General features: G+C 38.9%; 1 protein-coding gene across 9 annotated transcripts in view; it reads right to left on the reverse strand.

Annotated features, from left to right (window-relative positions):
• Positions 1 to 602: 602 nt before the first annotated feature.
• The window catches only part of LOC121962863 (guanine nucleotide exchange factor DBS-like), a 62406-nt gene continuing 48095 nt past the window's right edge, over positions 603 to 14913 (reverse strand). For 6 of the 9 annotated variants that reach the window (XM_088074443.1, XM_088074440.1, XM_088074441.1 and 3 more), the window contains 18 exons: positions 14813 to 14892; positions 14358 to 14424; positions 14142 to 14257; positions 13965 to 14034; positions 13774 to 13866; positions 12822 to 12914; positions 12613 to 12738; positions 12301 to 12522; positions 12120 to 12212; positions 11209 to 11287; positions 11047 to 11119; positions 10662 to 10762; positions 10336 to 10428; positions 9676 to 9750; positions 6972 to 7081; positions 6400 to 6512; positions 5707 to 5810; positions 603 to 5026 (listed from right to left, as the gene is read on the reverse strand). In XM_088074443.1, the coding sequence (XP_087930569.1) occupies positions 4947 to 5026; positions 5707 to 5810; positions 6400 to 6512; positions 6972 to 7081; positions 9676 to 9750; positions 10336 to 10428; positions 10662 to 10762; positions 11047 to 11119; positions 11209 to 11287; positions 12120 to 12212; positions 12301 to 12522; positions 12613 to 12738; positions 12822 to 12914; positions 13774 to 13866; positions 13965 to 14034; positions 14142 to 14257; positions 14358 to 14424; positions 14813 to 14892 (1788 nt within the window). In that variant the 3' untranslated portion in view covers positions 603 to 4946. The other 3 variants (XM_042513181.2, XM_042513180.2, XM_088074444.1) reach the window with 2 other exon arrangements.

Below are 14913 nucleotides of genomic sequence, written 5' to 3' on the forward strand. Positions count from 1 at the left end.
GTTTTTTCACCACCAGATGTATTTTTTCATCTAACTACGTGACGGTGACGGTACCACAACTATAGCTGTGACAGGCACAAAAACACTTTGTCATGCGCTTTTTGCGATGCAGGTGTTTGATAACAAAAACTGTGGTAAACAGGGCTAGCTAAGTAGAACAGTAATGACAACATTTTACTATGAGAGCATGCATAAATATCAGTAATAAACCCAAACTGACAAGACTGACAACTTCACAGAGATAATTTTAGCCACTCTGCAATAAATAAATGTTAACCAGCCTTAGCATTGGAAACACGCTAAAACTAGCTCCACAGTAACACATCACACAGCCTACAGTGTTACAGTGAATTAAAGAAAACATTATTTCGCTGTAAAGCAGAAATAAAGTTAACTCACCACTGTTTTGAGTCCTTTCAGCGCAGGTTAGCCTTCCAAGCTGCTGGCAGAAAAGGAATATGCTGAATTTTCATTGTTGGTGTTTGTTTTTCGGCCATTGTTTCTGTAATTTTGAATTTTCCTCTCTCTTATTAATTAACTCCTATTAATAAACTATTTAAATAAACACAACTTCCCCATTAAAAAAAAAAACATAAATCCCATAGAGGAAACCATCTCAGACTTTATTAAAGCTGCTTTTAATTTTACATACAATTCAGAATTACATATTTACAAATATACACAAATATGTCTCATTATTATAATATCTTTATATCAACACCATACTTAGCAGATACGATAGGAAAATAAAGACAGTGGTTGCTGCAATGTGCTGCATAAAACTAAAAAATAGAACCCTTCTCTCAATTCTCCAGCCTCCGAGTCAAAAGTACAAATTATTCAATAAGCTTCATTGTGTGATCACGATAGAACACTGAAAAGTTTAGCGCCCGTTTCGGCTTTCAGGAGGGCAGAAAATAATTTCTCACAAAATACAACAGTGCCTGTTAAAAATACTTTGACATGAGAGGTGTATGAAGAACATGCGACAAAGAGAGATGATATACAGAGAGACAAGGAGACTCACAAACACCATGATCCTCATCACGATGTACATGCTCTCGAGGAAAACAATGTGAGGTATAGAGGACACATTTGTACAAGTGTAACATACATTTCTCAGTCTTACATAACTTACATGGATCGACACATAATGCCGGCCACAGTTTACTCTCTGGTTTAGCTCACAGTTTGACAGAAAGGCCTTCCTCTTTCTGGAGAAGAAGCTTTCCTTTCATAAGAAGGACACGCGTGTTGTCACAGAATAAAGTGGTTCTCAGCGAAAAGAGCTCCAGAAAACAATCATGAGCATTAATCATAGTTTGGGGGCAAATTTAAAGGAATAGTTCTGATTCTTTTTCTAAGTGGGACTATATGGGGTCCTTCACCATATTGAGTGTATAATACAGCAGTTGTGAGTTTGGAGAATTGGGCTGGAGTCTGACACAGAAGCTAAGCAATGTGCTGCCGTGGATGAGGGTCAGCTACAAAATGTACTTTTAGCCACCTAAAAATGTCTAACCTAAATTAACATCAATATCAATTTAAGTGTACATTATATTGACAGTATTTTCACTGCTTTACCATTACATCAGACAGCCTGTTTTATGATCTATGTTCTCGTCAAAGCAACAAAATCCATTGACAAAAACAGTAATTTTAGCTCACTGAACACAGAACCTGCTGGTCTACTGCTGCTTCAGTTAGTTAAGTAGTTTGTGTTACTGTGTGACTTTGGTGAATCTGAACTAACCCATTTAAACACCAATCTCACAATGACAATTAATATATTATCAATTATAATTTTTAGGTGGGACTACTTTTAGGTGGCTAAAATGCGTTTTGTTGCTGACCACTGTCAAAAACACAACATTGCTTAGCTTCTGTGCCGGACTTCAGCCTGCTTCTCCAAAATGGGGGTGTTTTTACTGACATCTACTGTGTTTAATACACTGTCTATGGATAAGTACCCCATACAACCCCACTTAAAAAATCTGAACTATCCTTTTAACAAAATCACACTAATGTTAAACAATGGAGAAGTGGATTTTCAGTAATAAAGCATGTTGGGCTGGTTTGAGTGTAATAGCATGCAGCACTTTTTCTCTTTCAACAACAGAGTCGCACATTCAATATCAAAGATGGAAATAGGAAGAGATTGTTTTACAGTGTGGATACAGTAGAAATCACAGGGTATAAAAACAAGTTCACCCTTGAAAAGCAAGGTAAGAAAAAAGTGTCATTCAGTGTTCTGAGAAGCACAGGGTCCATTTGTGTGTGTGTGTGTGTGTGTGTGTGTGTGTTACAGCAGCTGGTTGTCAGAGATGTGCTATCAACCTTTACCAACATCCTGGTTTGCACTACAGGGCCAACTAATCTAACTCACCGTCCCCTGCTGTGTAATTCACACCACGAGTCAGACTTTTGTCATTATTCATTTGCACCGTGTTATTCAATTACTCAGCTACATGATGGTAAGTAAACAAATATTGCTGTCGGGCTGGTGGTGCAAACATGTCAAGAAAAGTCTGGGCCTGGTTAGCCCTGCTCGTATAGACGTGGCTGCTGTCACATGCCTTAGTGGGGCTGGGAGCACAGGGAGGGGACAAAGCCAGCTTTTGTTGATGTAGTGCAAACCAAATATAGGTGAGTGCAGCAGCCATGATGCTGAAACTGGATTTATGTGTAGAGTATTGAGAGTGTCTGTTTCCTGTTTATCTGACCATAGGGTTGCTAAACAACTCATTAACTAAAGGGATAGTTCAGATTTTTTGAAGTGGGATTTTGTGGGGTGCTTATCCATAGACAGTGTATTACATATATTTGATGTCAGTCAAGTCAGCACATCCCCAGTATGGAGAGGCAGACTGGAGTTAGACAATGAAAGCTCAGCAATGTTTTGTTTTACAAAGGGTTAACACAAAATGTATTTTAACCACCTAAAAATGTGCCACCCCCTGCAAAAAAATCCATATCAGTTTAAATGCAGACTATATCTAAAGTATTTTCCCTGCTTTACCTTTCCACCAGACAGCCCATTACGACTAGGGAACCCGTTAACAGCTCACGTTTCCCATCTATGTTCTTGTCACAGCCACCAGACTCCATAGAGAAAAACAGTAATTTTAGCTCAGTGAATACAGAAGCTGCTGGTCTACTGTTGCTTTGATTAGTTAGCTAGTTTTGTGTTACTGAATAAGTTTGGTGAATCTAAACTAATCATTTTCAACACCAAACTCACACAATAACAAAAACAATGTAAGTGTTTGAGGCAGCAGCAGACCAGCAGTTCCTGTATTCAGCGATGTTAAATCACTGTTTTTCTCAATGGAGTCTGGCACTGGGGAGAGCAATTTAACAGTGTCTTTTTTCAGTTGGGAATCACTGTTTGACATTAAAGTAAAGCAATGGAAGTATTCTAAATATAGCGTACACTTAAACTGTTGTTGATTTTTTTTCTGCTGGACACTATTTAGGTGGCTAAAATACATTTTGTTGCTGAACCCCTTCCACTTCAGTACATTGCTTAGCTTCCATGCCGGACTCCAGTCTGCTTCTCCTAACTGGGGCTTGTTGACTGACATCTACTGTATAGAGTATCTCATATAAACCCACTTCAAAAAAATTGAACTCTCCCATTAACTTTACCTGACTAGAAAATTAATCCAGCAGCTAAATGCATGACTAATTTCGCTACAATGTCCTTAAATAAGAACTTGTGTGCAACTCTGACCCAGCTGCTGTCTGTGGCCAAATGGCCAGTCTGGAGTTTTGTGACTTGTTGGGATTTGTTCTGAAGCACAAACGTGTGCAAGAATGCCCTCACACAAAGACACTTAGTCAACACAAGCAGGTATGCAGTCACACCTGCCTGCCCACGCAACTTCTTGGGCTTCCTGAGAGGTAAATCCAGAGCAGTTCAGAGGCGAGTCAGACAATCGCTCTTGGGGGGGAAAAAAACGAAAAAAGAGGTTGAAAAGTTGTTTCAAGCTGCCGCTTTCTATGTAAGTGATTTGTACGTGTAGCAGGAGACGTGCATGACATCTGACCACCAGGTAGGGCTGTTGGTGACATTCACACGCTGTTTCCTATAAACCGTGAAACCAGGGAACAGGAGGCTAATATCAACAAGACAGGAATACAGCATTCTTGAATGAGGAGACTACTTTGAAACAACTGGCCCGCCAGAAACTACAAGGGATTCAACACACCTCACCCAGTATGTGTCCCATGTACAAAAAGGTGACGAGACTTACAGTAACACGCCTGAAAATCTGACCTGCTCAGAGATGCTCCAAGATGCACCCAAAGCGTTTTTCTTGTTGCAGCCAGCTGCCAGTTTTCACAGTGTACGATTAATGTCTGACACTAAAGCATCATGTGAAATACCGGTCTGATAGTATCTGTACCTGTCGATGTTTCACACAAAGAATCTGTCGCTATGCTGTGATGTTATCCACTTGAAGGGGCTGCTGAGAGCTCACACTTAGTGCAGATATTCTATAACTGTGTCCACATTAATGCTACATATGAAGGATTAAATATAAGACTGAAGACATTTTCTCTGAGTACAGACACTATGATCTTTAAATAAGGCCTGACAGGAGTGATACATCACATGACGAGAACATGTATGTCGAGGAACTATTTTTCCCTGATGTTATCTGAATTTTCTGGATTGAACTGTGAAAATACTGAAAATTCAACCAACATGATAACTTGGAAGGTAAAAGTGAGACTGACAGGTGGCTGTAAATACTCAGAAAACATTCGCAGATACAGTGATGGTTTTCATTTTTGGTTGGATCCAACAAACTGTGACGTGGATGGTCAGTGTGATGAATCACTTTGACTCTGTCCTCCTGTCAGGGTGAGCTTTCAGGTTTTGTAATTCCACATGGAAATGGTTTCAGGTTAAGGATGGAGCCTTAGACAGTGATGGCAGGTCAGGGTTTGATGTCGGAGAAGCTGGTGTAGGTCTCGCTGCAGCTGGAGGAAGTGCTGAGGTTCCCCGAGACGCTGCCATCTGCAGGTAAAACACACAAACAACAGTGTTGGCTTTATTCTCTCCTAGAGCTCAGATTTTCTGCCCGAACCCGATTGGGGCCGGGCTGTAATTTCTCACTATTCCCCTGGGCTTGAATAGTGTCGAGATTCGTCAAATTAGCGTTAATTTATTTTTTGGGGAAACTGTTGTGGACTTTTTCATGCTTAAATGGCACTTTGGCAGGAGTTTTAGTTTGTAATACATGTTTCAATATTGACAAATATTACATATAAAATACAATATATTATAGGCCTAATTTTACAGTAAAATTCTGTTTTTTCAAACAGGCTCAGGCCCAAAACTGCTGCCGTGGATCGGGCTCGAGATGGGCTTGTACAGAAACTGTGCAGGTTCATGTAGGGTCAGGCCTGATTTTTTGGATCCGATGTACACTCTGCTCTCTCCTGACAGACAGCAGCTGTGCTTGTATAGAGTCGAACACACATTTCCTCACATTTGTTTGTTATAAGTCTTTAGTGTATTGTAGGCATAACGTGTTTTCTTTTTGACAGGAGTTATTAGGAGTTATTCTGTCCTTACCAATCAACGACTGAAAAATCTGAGATGTGTCAGTGTTTCAAGTGGAGGAACACACTACCACTGACAAGTGTTGAAGAATAGGTACCAATAGGCCTCTTGTAGTATAAATGGAAAAATACCTGAGCTGCTGAGCGACTGGGATGACTTGGACTCTGAGATGAGGCTGAGGAGGTTTGCTGCTGCCACCCAGCCCTCCTTACTGCTGCGAAGGTTCTTCACAAACCTACAGAGGATGAAACAAACTGTGACTTTATCCAGAAATGCTTCATAAGTTGGCATTACTTAACATAATTATCAAAAGATTTGGGTATTTTTTTGTCCAAATTTTAACTATATATTCAGCAACAAGCAAGTGGAGGGTATGCACATCAATAAAATTTATACAGATGTTGGATAACATAATCGAACTAAGGCAAGAATCAAACAGAAGGTCTGCACACTGTTTTAAAAGCTCCCACTAATTTACTTATATGTCGCTGCTGTCAGGCACAAACCTCCCATCTCCAAAACTGCTATTTTTCAGGAATTATAAAACACGCTGAAACGTTATCATCTTACAGGTTGCAAACTTTATAGCTGGTGTGTGCTCACTTTTACCTTTTTCTTGAATACACTTGGCAAAAAACTCATGTTATGAAGATTAAGAAATGGTCAAACCCAATGATGTAGAGGGTGACCAACAGAATTAATTTATGAAAAAAACAATATGTGGAGATACAAGGTTTGGCCTGACATGATTTGTAAATAAAAAAAAATCAGGTATAAATAAATTGAATTTGAATTCTTTTGACTGGAGAACTCATGAAGTTTACCACTGCCCGTCCTCTCCTTCTCTGATTAGCTGGACCATGTCTCCGCTCTTCACAGACAGCTCTTGAGGTCCTGCCTTCTCGCAGTCCGCTACCACCGTATACCTTCCCGGAGCCTAAAAGGCCAAAGGTTCGTCAGAAAGATGATCAGTTAAAAGTGGCAAAAATCAAATAGCAAAATAAAGAAAAAATAGAATTGCAGCTTTGTTGTTTTATGCCACACTATTCTGTTCTTTCTTGAGTTCAAGTGGACATCTGCCAAATTTGAGGAAATTCCCTCAAGTTTTCTTAAGAATGAAACAAATGCAAGGTCACAGTGACCTTGACCTTTGATTGCTTAATTATAATCAGCTCATCAGTGGTTTCAAGTGAGCGTTTGCCAAATTTGAAGAAAATCTCTCGTAGCGTTCTTGAGATAACACATTCATAAGAATAGGATGGATAGACGAATGGATGAATGGAAAATCAACCCGAAAATAATGCCTCTGGCCACGGCTGTACCCAACGCAGAGGCATAAAAGGATTCTGATGGGGAACAATATACTCTATGTAAAGGTCGTGAAGTTTAGGCTCACCAGCTTCCTCCCTACTTCATCCTCAGGGTCAGAGTTCATGGGGTCCTCGCCGCTGGAGTAGTCATCATTCTCTTCTGAGGCGTCCACCGAGAGGGAAACCTTGTTCCAGCCTGTAGGTAGGCGGTGGTGGGGCAGAAAGGACAGAAGGGAAGACAGGTGAGGAGATTCAGAGGTAAAGGACAGATGTGGAAATGACATGAGGAATCTGTATCACACTTTCCAGTTCCACGTGGCATTAAAATGCTCCCTGGGTCAATAATTAGACAACCCATTACCTGTAACAATGATGCAGACATGGTGACTGTGCTTCTCTGAGTGGATAGTTGGGATATTCATAATTGGACAGTGGTGGATGATCCTTAACTTATGTAAAAGTAATTCAGTATAATCAGGAACATTTATTCAAAGTATTAAAAGTACACAATGCAAAAAAACAAAAAAAAAAAACCCCAAAAAAACAAAAAACCCACACACATCCCAAAAACTCAAAATTATTTGAAAAATAGGAAGAAAAAAACAAACAAAAACAGATGGCAAAAAGAAAAACAAATATAAAAATGAGAACAGAAAATAAAAATATAACCCCCCAAACTACAAATTATTTTAAAAAATCATTAAAAAAAAACTAAAATTCTAAACAAAATTGAAAATAACACCCCCCCAAAACTCAAAATCATTTAGAAAATAGAAAAACAGACTTATAATTGGCAATTAATTTTCTGGGAATTGACTAATAATAATAATCAATAATGGATGCAGCTGCACTTGTATAAAACGGTAATTTAATTTATAACAAAAAAACATATTTTATAAACTCTTCTTAGGTTTTTTATGCAAAAAATCTTACTTTGTAAAGTTACTAAAGGGAAAGTTAAAAAGTACAATATTTCCCTCTAAAATGTAGAGGGGTAGAAGTATAATGTAACATGAAAAGAAAATATTCAAGTAAAGTAAAGTATCTCAAACTCATTTTTAAGTACAATACTTGAGTAAATGTATGAAGTTATATTCCACCACTGTTATTGGAATATATGTGAGATAGATGATTTCTGTCAATTTTATACACATCACACAAAATAAGTGACATGTTCGTGAATGTGAATTTTACCAGGAGCCAACTGAATGCCACTTGGAAATAGAGTTCCAGTTACACATAAATCTCCCATCAGGAGCACAAAACCATCAAAAGATCTATTCTGTCAAAACATGTTTGACTGACAAAATGATACATACATACACACACACACACACACACACACACACACACACACACACACACACACACACACACACACACAGTCAAAAGTCAAACCAAACTCCTTCAAAATCCCACAGAAGATCAATGACAGCAGACAGATCCCAGTAAAAACACACAAACCAAAGTAAATCGAGGTTTCAAGATCAAAGAACGTAGAGATGTGAATCACCTGGATTCATTTCAAGGCTGCTCTGACTGCCAGCACTGAAATATAAGTTCTGATTTTCATTATATGCCACGCCACTGACCCAAAACACCCAAAAGTAGGAGAAGAGAGTGATTGAGTTGATATAGAGCAGGTACCTTACAAAAACATTGTCATTTAGCCTTGAACTGAGACTTAAAGTCTTAAATTACAAGTAAACACAGTAGAAATATCTTAACTAATCTCATGCCAAATGGACAAAAAGACAATGATACTCAATACAAGGCTAAATGACAAGGAAGTGGATATTTAGCTACACTTTACCTCAGGTCAAATCAATCATGACCACCACAAACCACAGCCAAACCCACAGCGGCTGATCCTCAGAGCGGCTCTGTACCTTGCCGCTTGCTCTGTAACAGACTAGAGGTACTCATCCATCTGACTCTGCTCAGAGTGACATGGGGAGCCGGCTCTAGACGGGGAGAAACAGCCAGCAAGTCAGTGGGACAGCCAACTGGTCCTGCAGTCAGTTAGCTGCTCAGTCAGTATATTTAAAGAAAAAAAAAGATGCTTTTTCATATGATATTCAAGTTATTCTTATTTGCCCCTGGTACTTTACAGAATATGTAATCTTATGTGAAAGCAACCGTTTCTCACATGATATTCAGGTTGTTGTGATTGACTTTAAATGCCATTTCATTTAAACTGCCAAAAGAAAATTAGTGACGATTTAAGAAAATCAAAACTGTTTAAAACCATTAGTGCACTCAACCATTGTCTGGACTGGGATTCACTACAAGTGCCGTCTGTTGACTAGTGCTGACAAGCGTTCTGGGAAAAGTACATATATGACAGAGTATCTGCATGTTTCTGACGTTTGGAAACATTTAATTGGTGGAAATGTATCAAAACTGGCTTCAAATTGTACTGAAGGAAATCTTTCATGATAGAAACACATCTATCTGGGTTTAGGTGTTTTAAAAATATTGAAAAACTTTATAGTACTACTTTTTTTTAAAACCTGCAGATAGTCTGTGTGAGCACAACACATTTCTGTCTCCACACATGTACAATGCTGTCATGGCAAATGGAGGATGACAGTATGAAAAACAGCTTCTACTGATGGATCAGCATTTGGTTTAACAACGTTTTGAGATATGTCATTCTTCATGAGACACTGGTGAAATCTACATAATGACAACACACAAGACTGGAGTACACTTTAGTGGTAAGGGACTGGATGATGAATGATGGCCTCCAGAATTAGATGGGTCCAATATTATGGGACAACAATATACCTTTGAACCCAAACGGTGTGGGGTCACTCTTGACCAAATGGCGTTTGGAGCTGTGCTCGGGGCTCAGGGCTGAGCCTGGCCACACAGGCAGAAAACAGCGAAGAGAGGGAAGAAGAAGAAGAGAAAGATGAGAAGGAGAGCAGCCTCGGAGATTTAACACTTTCATTAAATGCTTCTCTTGCTTGATATGCTTCCCTTAAGCCTCGTCAAAGTTCTCCTCTCCAGTTTTTCACCTGAGGAGCTCTCTTAAGGGCTAAGATGCTTTGTGAATAACTTTGATCTTTACCAGTAACTAGTCTTAACTTTAAGGGGAAATTCTTAGAAAATGTCATGTTTTTAAGAATTTTCTGAGAATTTTTTAACCCTTACGTTTTTTTGGTGTCATCTCTCCAGTCATTGTTATATGCCAGAGTCTTTGCACACTGCACAAACTGTCCTTATATAGTGTTCAGGGGGCGTTACCTCTGCTAATAGGTGACTTATGATCAAGTGGGATTCATCATTTATCACACCTGTGTAAGAGCAGATTTGGATGTTTAAGAACATTTGGTGAATCTGGAGTTGACTGCACTTATATTTCCTCTTACCAGAAAATTAAGACCCACTGTGAGACCCACTGTATGCCTGTTTTAAAAACCTCCTTAGGTCTGCTAATGTTACCTTTCGGACTCTTGAGATTGCTGAAGCCCTGCAAAGTAAAACGCTTTTTAGCCACTGAAGACCTGTCAGTGGTCGGGCTGGTCACTGGTTCATCTGAAAATGATGGTTTGAAATGAAAAGCAGGAGGGAAAAAAAGAGAGTGTTGCAATCAAGGAAAAATGAATAAAGCCCCAATAAGAAAATAATACAGAGGTAGACAGAAAGAAGAACCATGAAGATGAAGGTGATGAAGAAAAGAAGATCAGTGAGTTTATGCTGCAGCTTTCAGCCATAGTTGGCTAACTAACTGTATTTCTGCACGTGAGGATGCAGCATCCAGCATTCACCTTTGTGTTTGGGTGACGAAGAGGAGTCAGACATCGTGCTCATCTCCGCCTTCTTCTCCTCTTGCTTCTTCTGGTTTTTCTGACTGCTGCTACGAAAGGGACTGGGAAAAAGAAATTGAAATGGGCTGTCTATCACAAAAGCAATGCAGTGAAAATACTCTCAATATGGCGTACTCTTAAACTGATACTGATTGGTCAGGGGGCTAAAATACATTTTGTCTGGCCTCTATCCACAGCAGTACATTACTTACAGCTTTTTTTCTGCTTCACCAGCTGACATTTCCTGTATGTAATATACTGATTATGGATAAGTACCTCACACAACCCCACTTCAAAAAATCCAAACTGTCGGTTTTAAGTACAGTATTTAAGGCTAGACGCCTACCTGAGGGAGATGGACATGTTGTTGCTGGTAGGACTCGGGGAAACAGAGTCTGAGCTCTTCTGCTGACTGGCATCTGAAACGGGTGAAAGCAGAAACTTTATGGAAAAAGACAGAGAAGAAGAAATGCGAACAAGTTTGTGTGGCTCTGCATGTTCACGATACCTCTGCAGGCTTTGAGCTGCTGGGTCAGGACTTTGCGTATCTCGTTCACCCATGCTGTTTTAACCTCTGGTGTTGAAGCCTAGATAGGACAACGATGAAAGTAATCTCTTCTTTAAAATCAGTGGTGTGGCGTAACAAAGTAATGATACTTTGTCACAATGTTTAAGTATTTTTTCGGAAGTATCTGTACTATACATGAGTTTTTATATATTTGTCAACTTTTAATCCACTACATTTCCTAAATAAAACGTTTATTTTTATCCGCTACATTTCACCTCAGCATTTTAGCTACTTACGAAAAAATAACAAAGGAAAAGAGGAATGGAGCAGGAGACAGACAGACTAATTAAATACGAGGGAAAGAAAAAATGTATTTTGTTCTTTAAATTCTTTAATATGTGAAGAAGACCTAGTTTTTCTTCAAGTATAATGTACACTCCATTTTAATGTTGTGTAAGTTACAAAAAAATCTTTATAATATTCAAAACCCTTATTTTATTAACAGCATTTACTTGTAAATTTACTTTTGATGCTTAATTACATTTAATATAATGCAATTACTTTTTTATACTTTATACTTATTAATATCAGATACTTTAAGACATTTAAAATTATGTTATAGATTTCTTATAGATTTTTAAGCAGTTTTTCCAGGTAATTTCTTAAATTAAACAATTAAAAAAAACATTTCTTTTTATTAAAACTAATTTTCAGGTAATTTTCTTGTACTTTTTTTTATACTAATTATTTATTAATTTTTCAGTCATTTCTTCTTTTGTTGCTCCTTGCCTTCTTCCCATGTTTTTGAAAGAAATTAAACCAATTTGCTCAGGTTTTTAAGGGTTATACAGCATTAACAGTAATGGGGTTTCCTTTCTTTTTGTCAAAGCAGTGAAGCTGAGCGATCTTACCTGCACTATAAAAACTTCATCTCTGGAGTTGCACCAGATCTCAAACTTCTTGTTGTCTCCTTTAGCATTCTCTGTGATGCCCACTGCGCTCATCTGAGAAAACAACGAAAGCACAAGTCAGCCCCGATCTTTAACTCCGGCGACTTTGCACAACTGTGAACTCAAATCAGTGTGAGCTTACACTGAGGGAGTGTTTGAAGCTGTAAGATGGAGCTTTCTCATAGCCCTCCCCGTTCTCCTCCCTCTTCTTACAGAACAGCAGAGCCTTCTCGTGCAGGAACAAGTGCCTCTGCATGGGCTTAAACCGAGCCAGGTCCTTGACCTTGGCGTGACCTTTTTTATGCTCCGTCCACACACTGAAGGAGCCTTGCATCAGCAGGCGACCCAGCTCTGACAGATTACCCTGAAAAAGGGATGACAGGCATGTTTTTATGATCCACTCGAGCAAAAGTCAACCAGTTAAATCACTCTTCAACGGCGTTATTTGTCTAACCTCGTATCCTGTGATGGCGATGAGGTGCATGGAGTCATTAACAGCTTTCAGGATCCCCAGGATGGAGGAAAGAGCTTCCTGTAGGTCATCGCAGCCATCACAGCCTTTACTGTACTTCAACAACTCCTGCAAACACACATAAAGTGGAGAATACACTGAGTTTGATATAATCACACACACAGTTAATGTAGTACTCGGACACAGCTCACCTTCAGCAGTAGCTGGTACTTGGTGATTCTCTGGACGGGTTTAAGGAGGTAGGAGTCCAAACCAAGTTTATGTTCCAGCTTCTTCTGGCACTCCTGGTTCATCAAACGGAGCATGGTGTTTACAAGTAGCACACACTTAAATTACATGCTTTTTAAGACCTTTTCAAGATAATAATTAACCAAATTAAAGGTGGATTTTTGGACACATTTTTCTTATTGACTCATTGCAGGTAAGTATTGAGGTAAGAAGTACATAAATAGTTGGATACAGAGAGAGCTTTTATGTAGGAATATGGTCATTAGATTGAGTTAGGTTGACCCTTTGAAATCTGGAGCCACATCACATTTTTATTGTGCTGCTTTTAGATACCTTTTACAAGTATTTAAACCTTTGACCCCTGTGCAGATTGGTGATGCAAAGAAGACTTGGTGAGAAATGTTCCAAAAATTGCAAGAAATTAGTAGATTTAGAAAACCACTTTCAAAAAGCTGGGGGAAAATGTCTGGGGAAAAAACACACACGACATTTCCTGCTAAGGGGTTGTGTGCCTCTGTGCATCACTCAATTATACTTACAGTCAATTATACTTACAGTATAATCTAAAGTCATTCCTTCAAGGTGTTATTGAGATATTGCTTTGACAAGAATGAGACAGACAAGGTTACAGTGACCTTGAACAAAACTTGTGTTTTGTATTAATGCATAATTATATATCAGTGTAATTTAATTGCTATGAGGTAATATATTCAATTTCCTGTTCAAAATGGCCTTTGTAATAAAAAAGCCATTCCTTCATGTCATTGACTGTCATTTTGTGCTTTGTTTTGAATAAAAATATCAGTTCAGGCACTGTTAATGTACCATACCGTTTTTAAAGTATTGTTTTGGCAGCAGAAAAAAACAAAACAATACCCATGCCTAGATGCTACAGTTTATGGAGAAAAGTGAAACCTGGAAGAAGGCACAGTCGGAGCACTGTCTCCACAAGCTCTCAGAGCGAGGTTTATTCTGGCAGTATGCTTCGTAGATCTGCAGGTCCTTCATCTACAGAGAGAAATTGAATTGATTTAATTTTTTAAGATGAACATGTTTTTATTGGCTTTTCAAAAGTCCAGAGTAGAGAGCAGGAAGTAAGTGCTTACCCTCTCTAAGAAGCAGCGGCCCACTAATTCTGGGCAGTCAGTGTATGCTTCCAGCTCCTTTAGAAATGTCCTGGAGACAAACGACATGACAAAGATTTCGAGCATGAAGTCAAAAAGTATTTTTTACCTTGTTCACCAGAGATAAATGAAAAAATGTGTACATCTATTAAATCGTACCTCTTATGAAACTGGTAGATTTCAGACATGTTGCCGAACAAGACGACCTTCTTGCTCAGCAGGGTGCTGGGGATGAGGTGAGCCATGGCAGGGTTGTCCATCTCAGCTGCATAACCCTGGAAATTTATATGACATGCAATGCATCAACAGATTTGCTGATATAGAAACTGAATTAACTTTCAGAGGCACCTGAAATATGACCCGACAAACACTCACCTCCAACACACACAGTAACTCCTCCACATACGCTCTCTCTGTCTCCAGCAGTTCATTCATCACATGGCTGAAACACAGAAAAATGAAATAAGAACTCAGTTTCTGTAGCGTCAAGTGCTGAATATCTCTTTAACATTTTAGATGAGGGACATGGGTGGAAGATCTTTTGGTTATTTTGTTTGAATCATAGGTGTTGTACTGTTCGAGTGCACCGGAACAACGCACCAAAAAAAACAAAACAGAAAAAAAAATGATTTAAAAAATTTTAAATAAACACTCAAACAAAACAAAAATTTAGAAAAAATAGAAAAAAACACTCCCCAAACAAAACAGAACAGATACTAGCACTAAACTCCTGGTTATACAATTTGTTACAAAGAAAAGTGAGCATAGTATCACTGTCCACTTACTGCTTTCTTATCTATGGCTCTGAGGATGACCTTTGACCCCCTTACCGTCTAAGTACTGCCAGGTTTTCTTCTTCTTCTGAGAGAGAAGCATGTCTGGTGCCACCATTATGTACGGGAGACTCTACCTGGACACACACACACATTCA

This window comes from Plectropomus leopardus, chromosome 24, assembly GCF_026936395.1.
Source record: "Plectropomus leopardus strain MGB_pleo_1.0 chromosome 24, ASM2693639v1, whole genome shotgun sequence".
In the NCBI taxonomy this organism is placed as follows: domain Eukaryota; kingdom Metazoa; phylum Chordata; class Actinopteri; order Perciformes; family Serranidae; genus Plectropomus; species Plectropomus leopardus.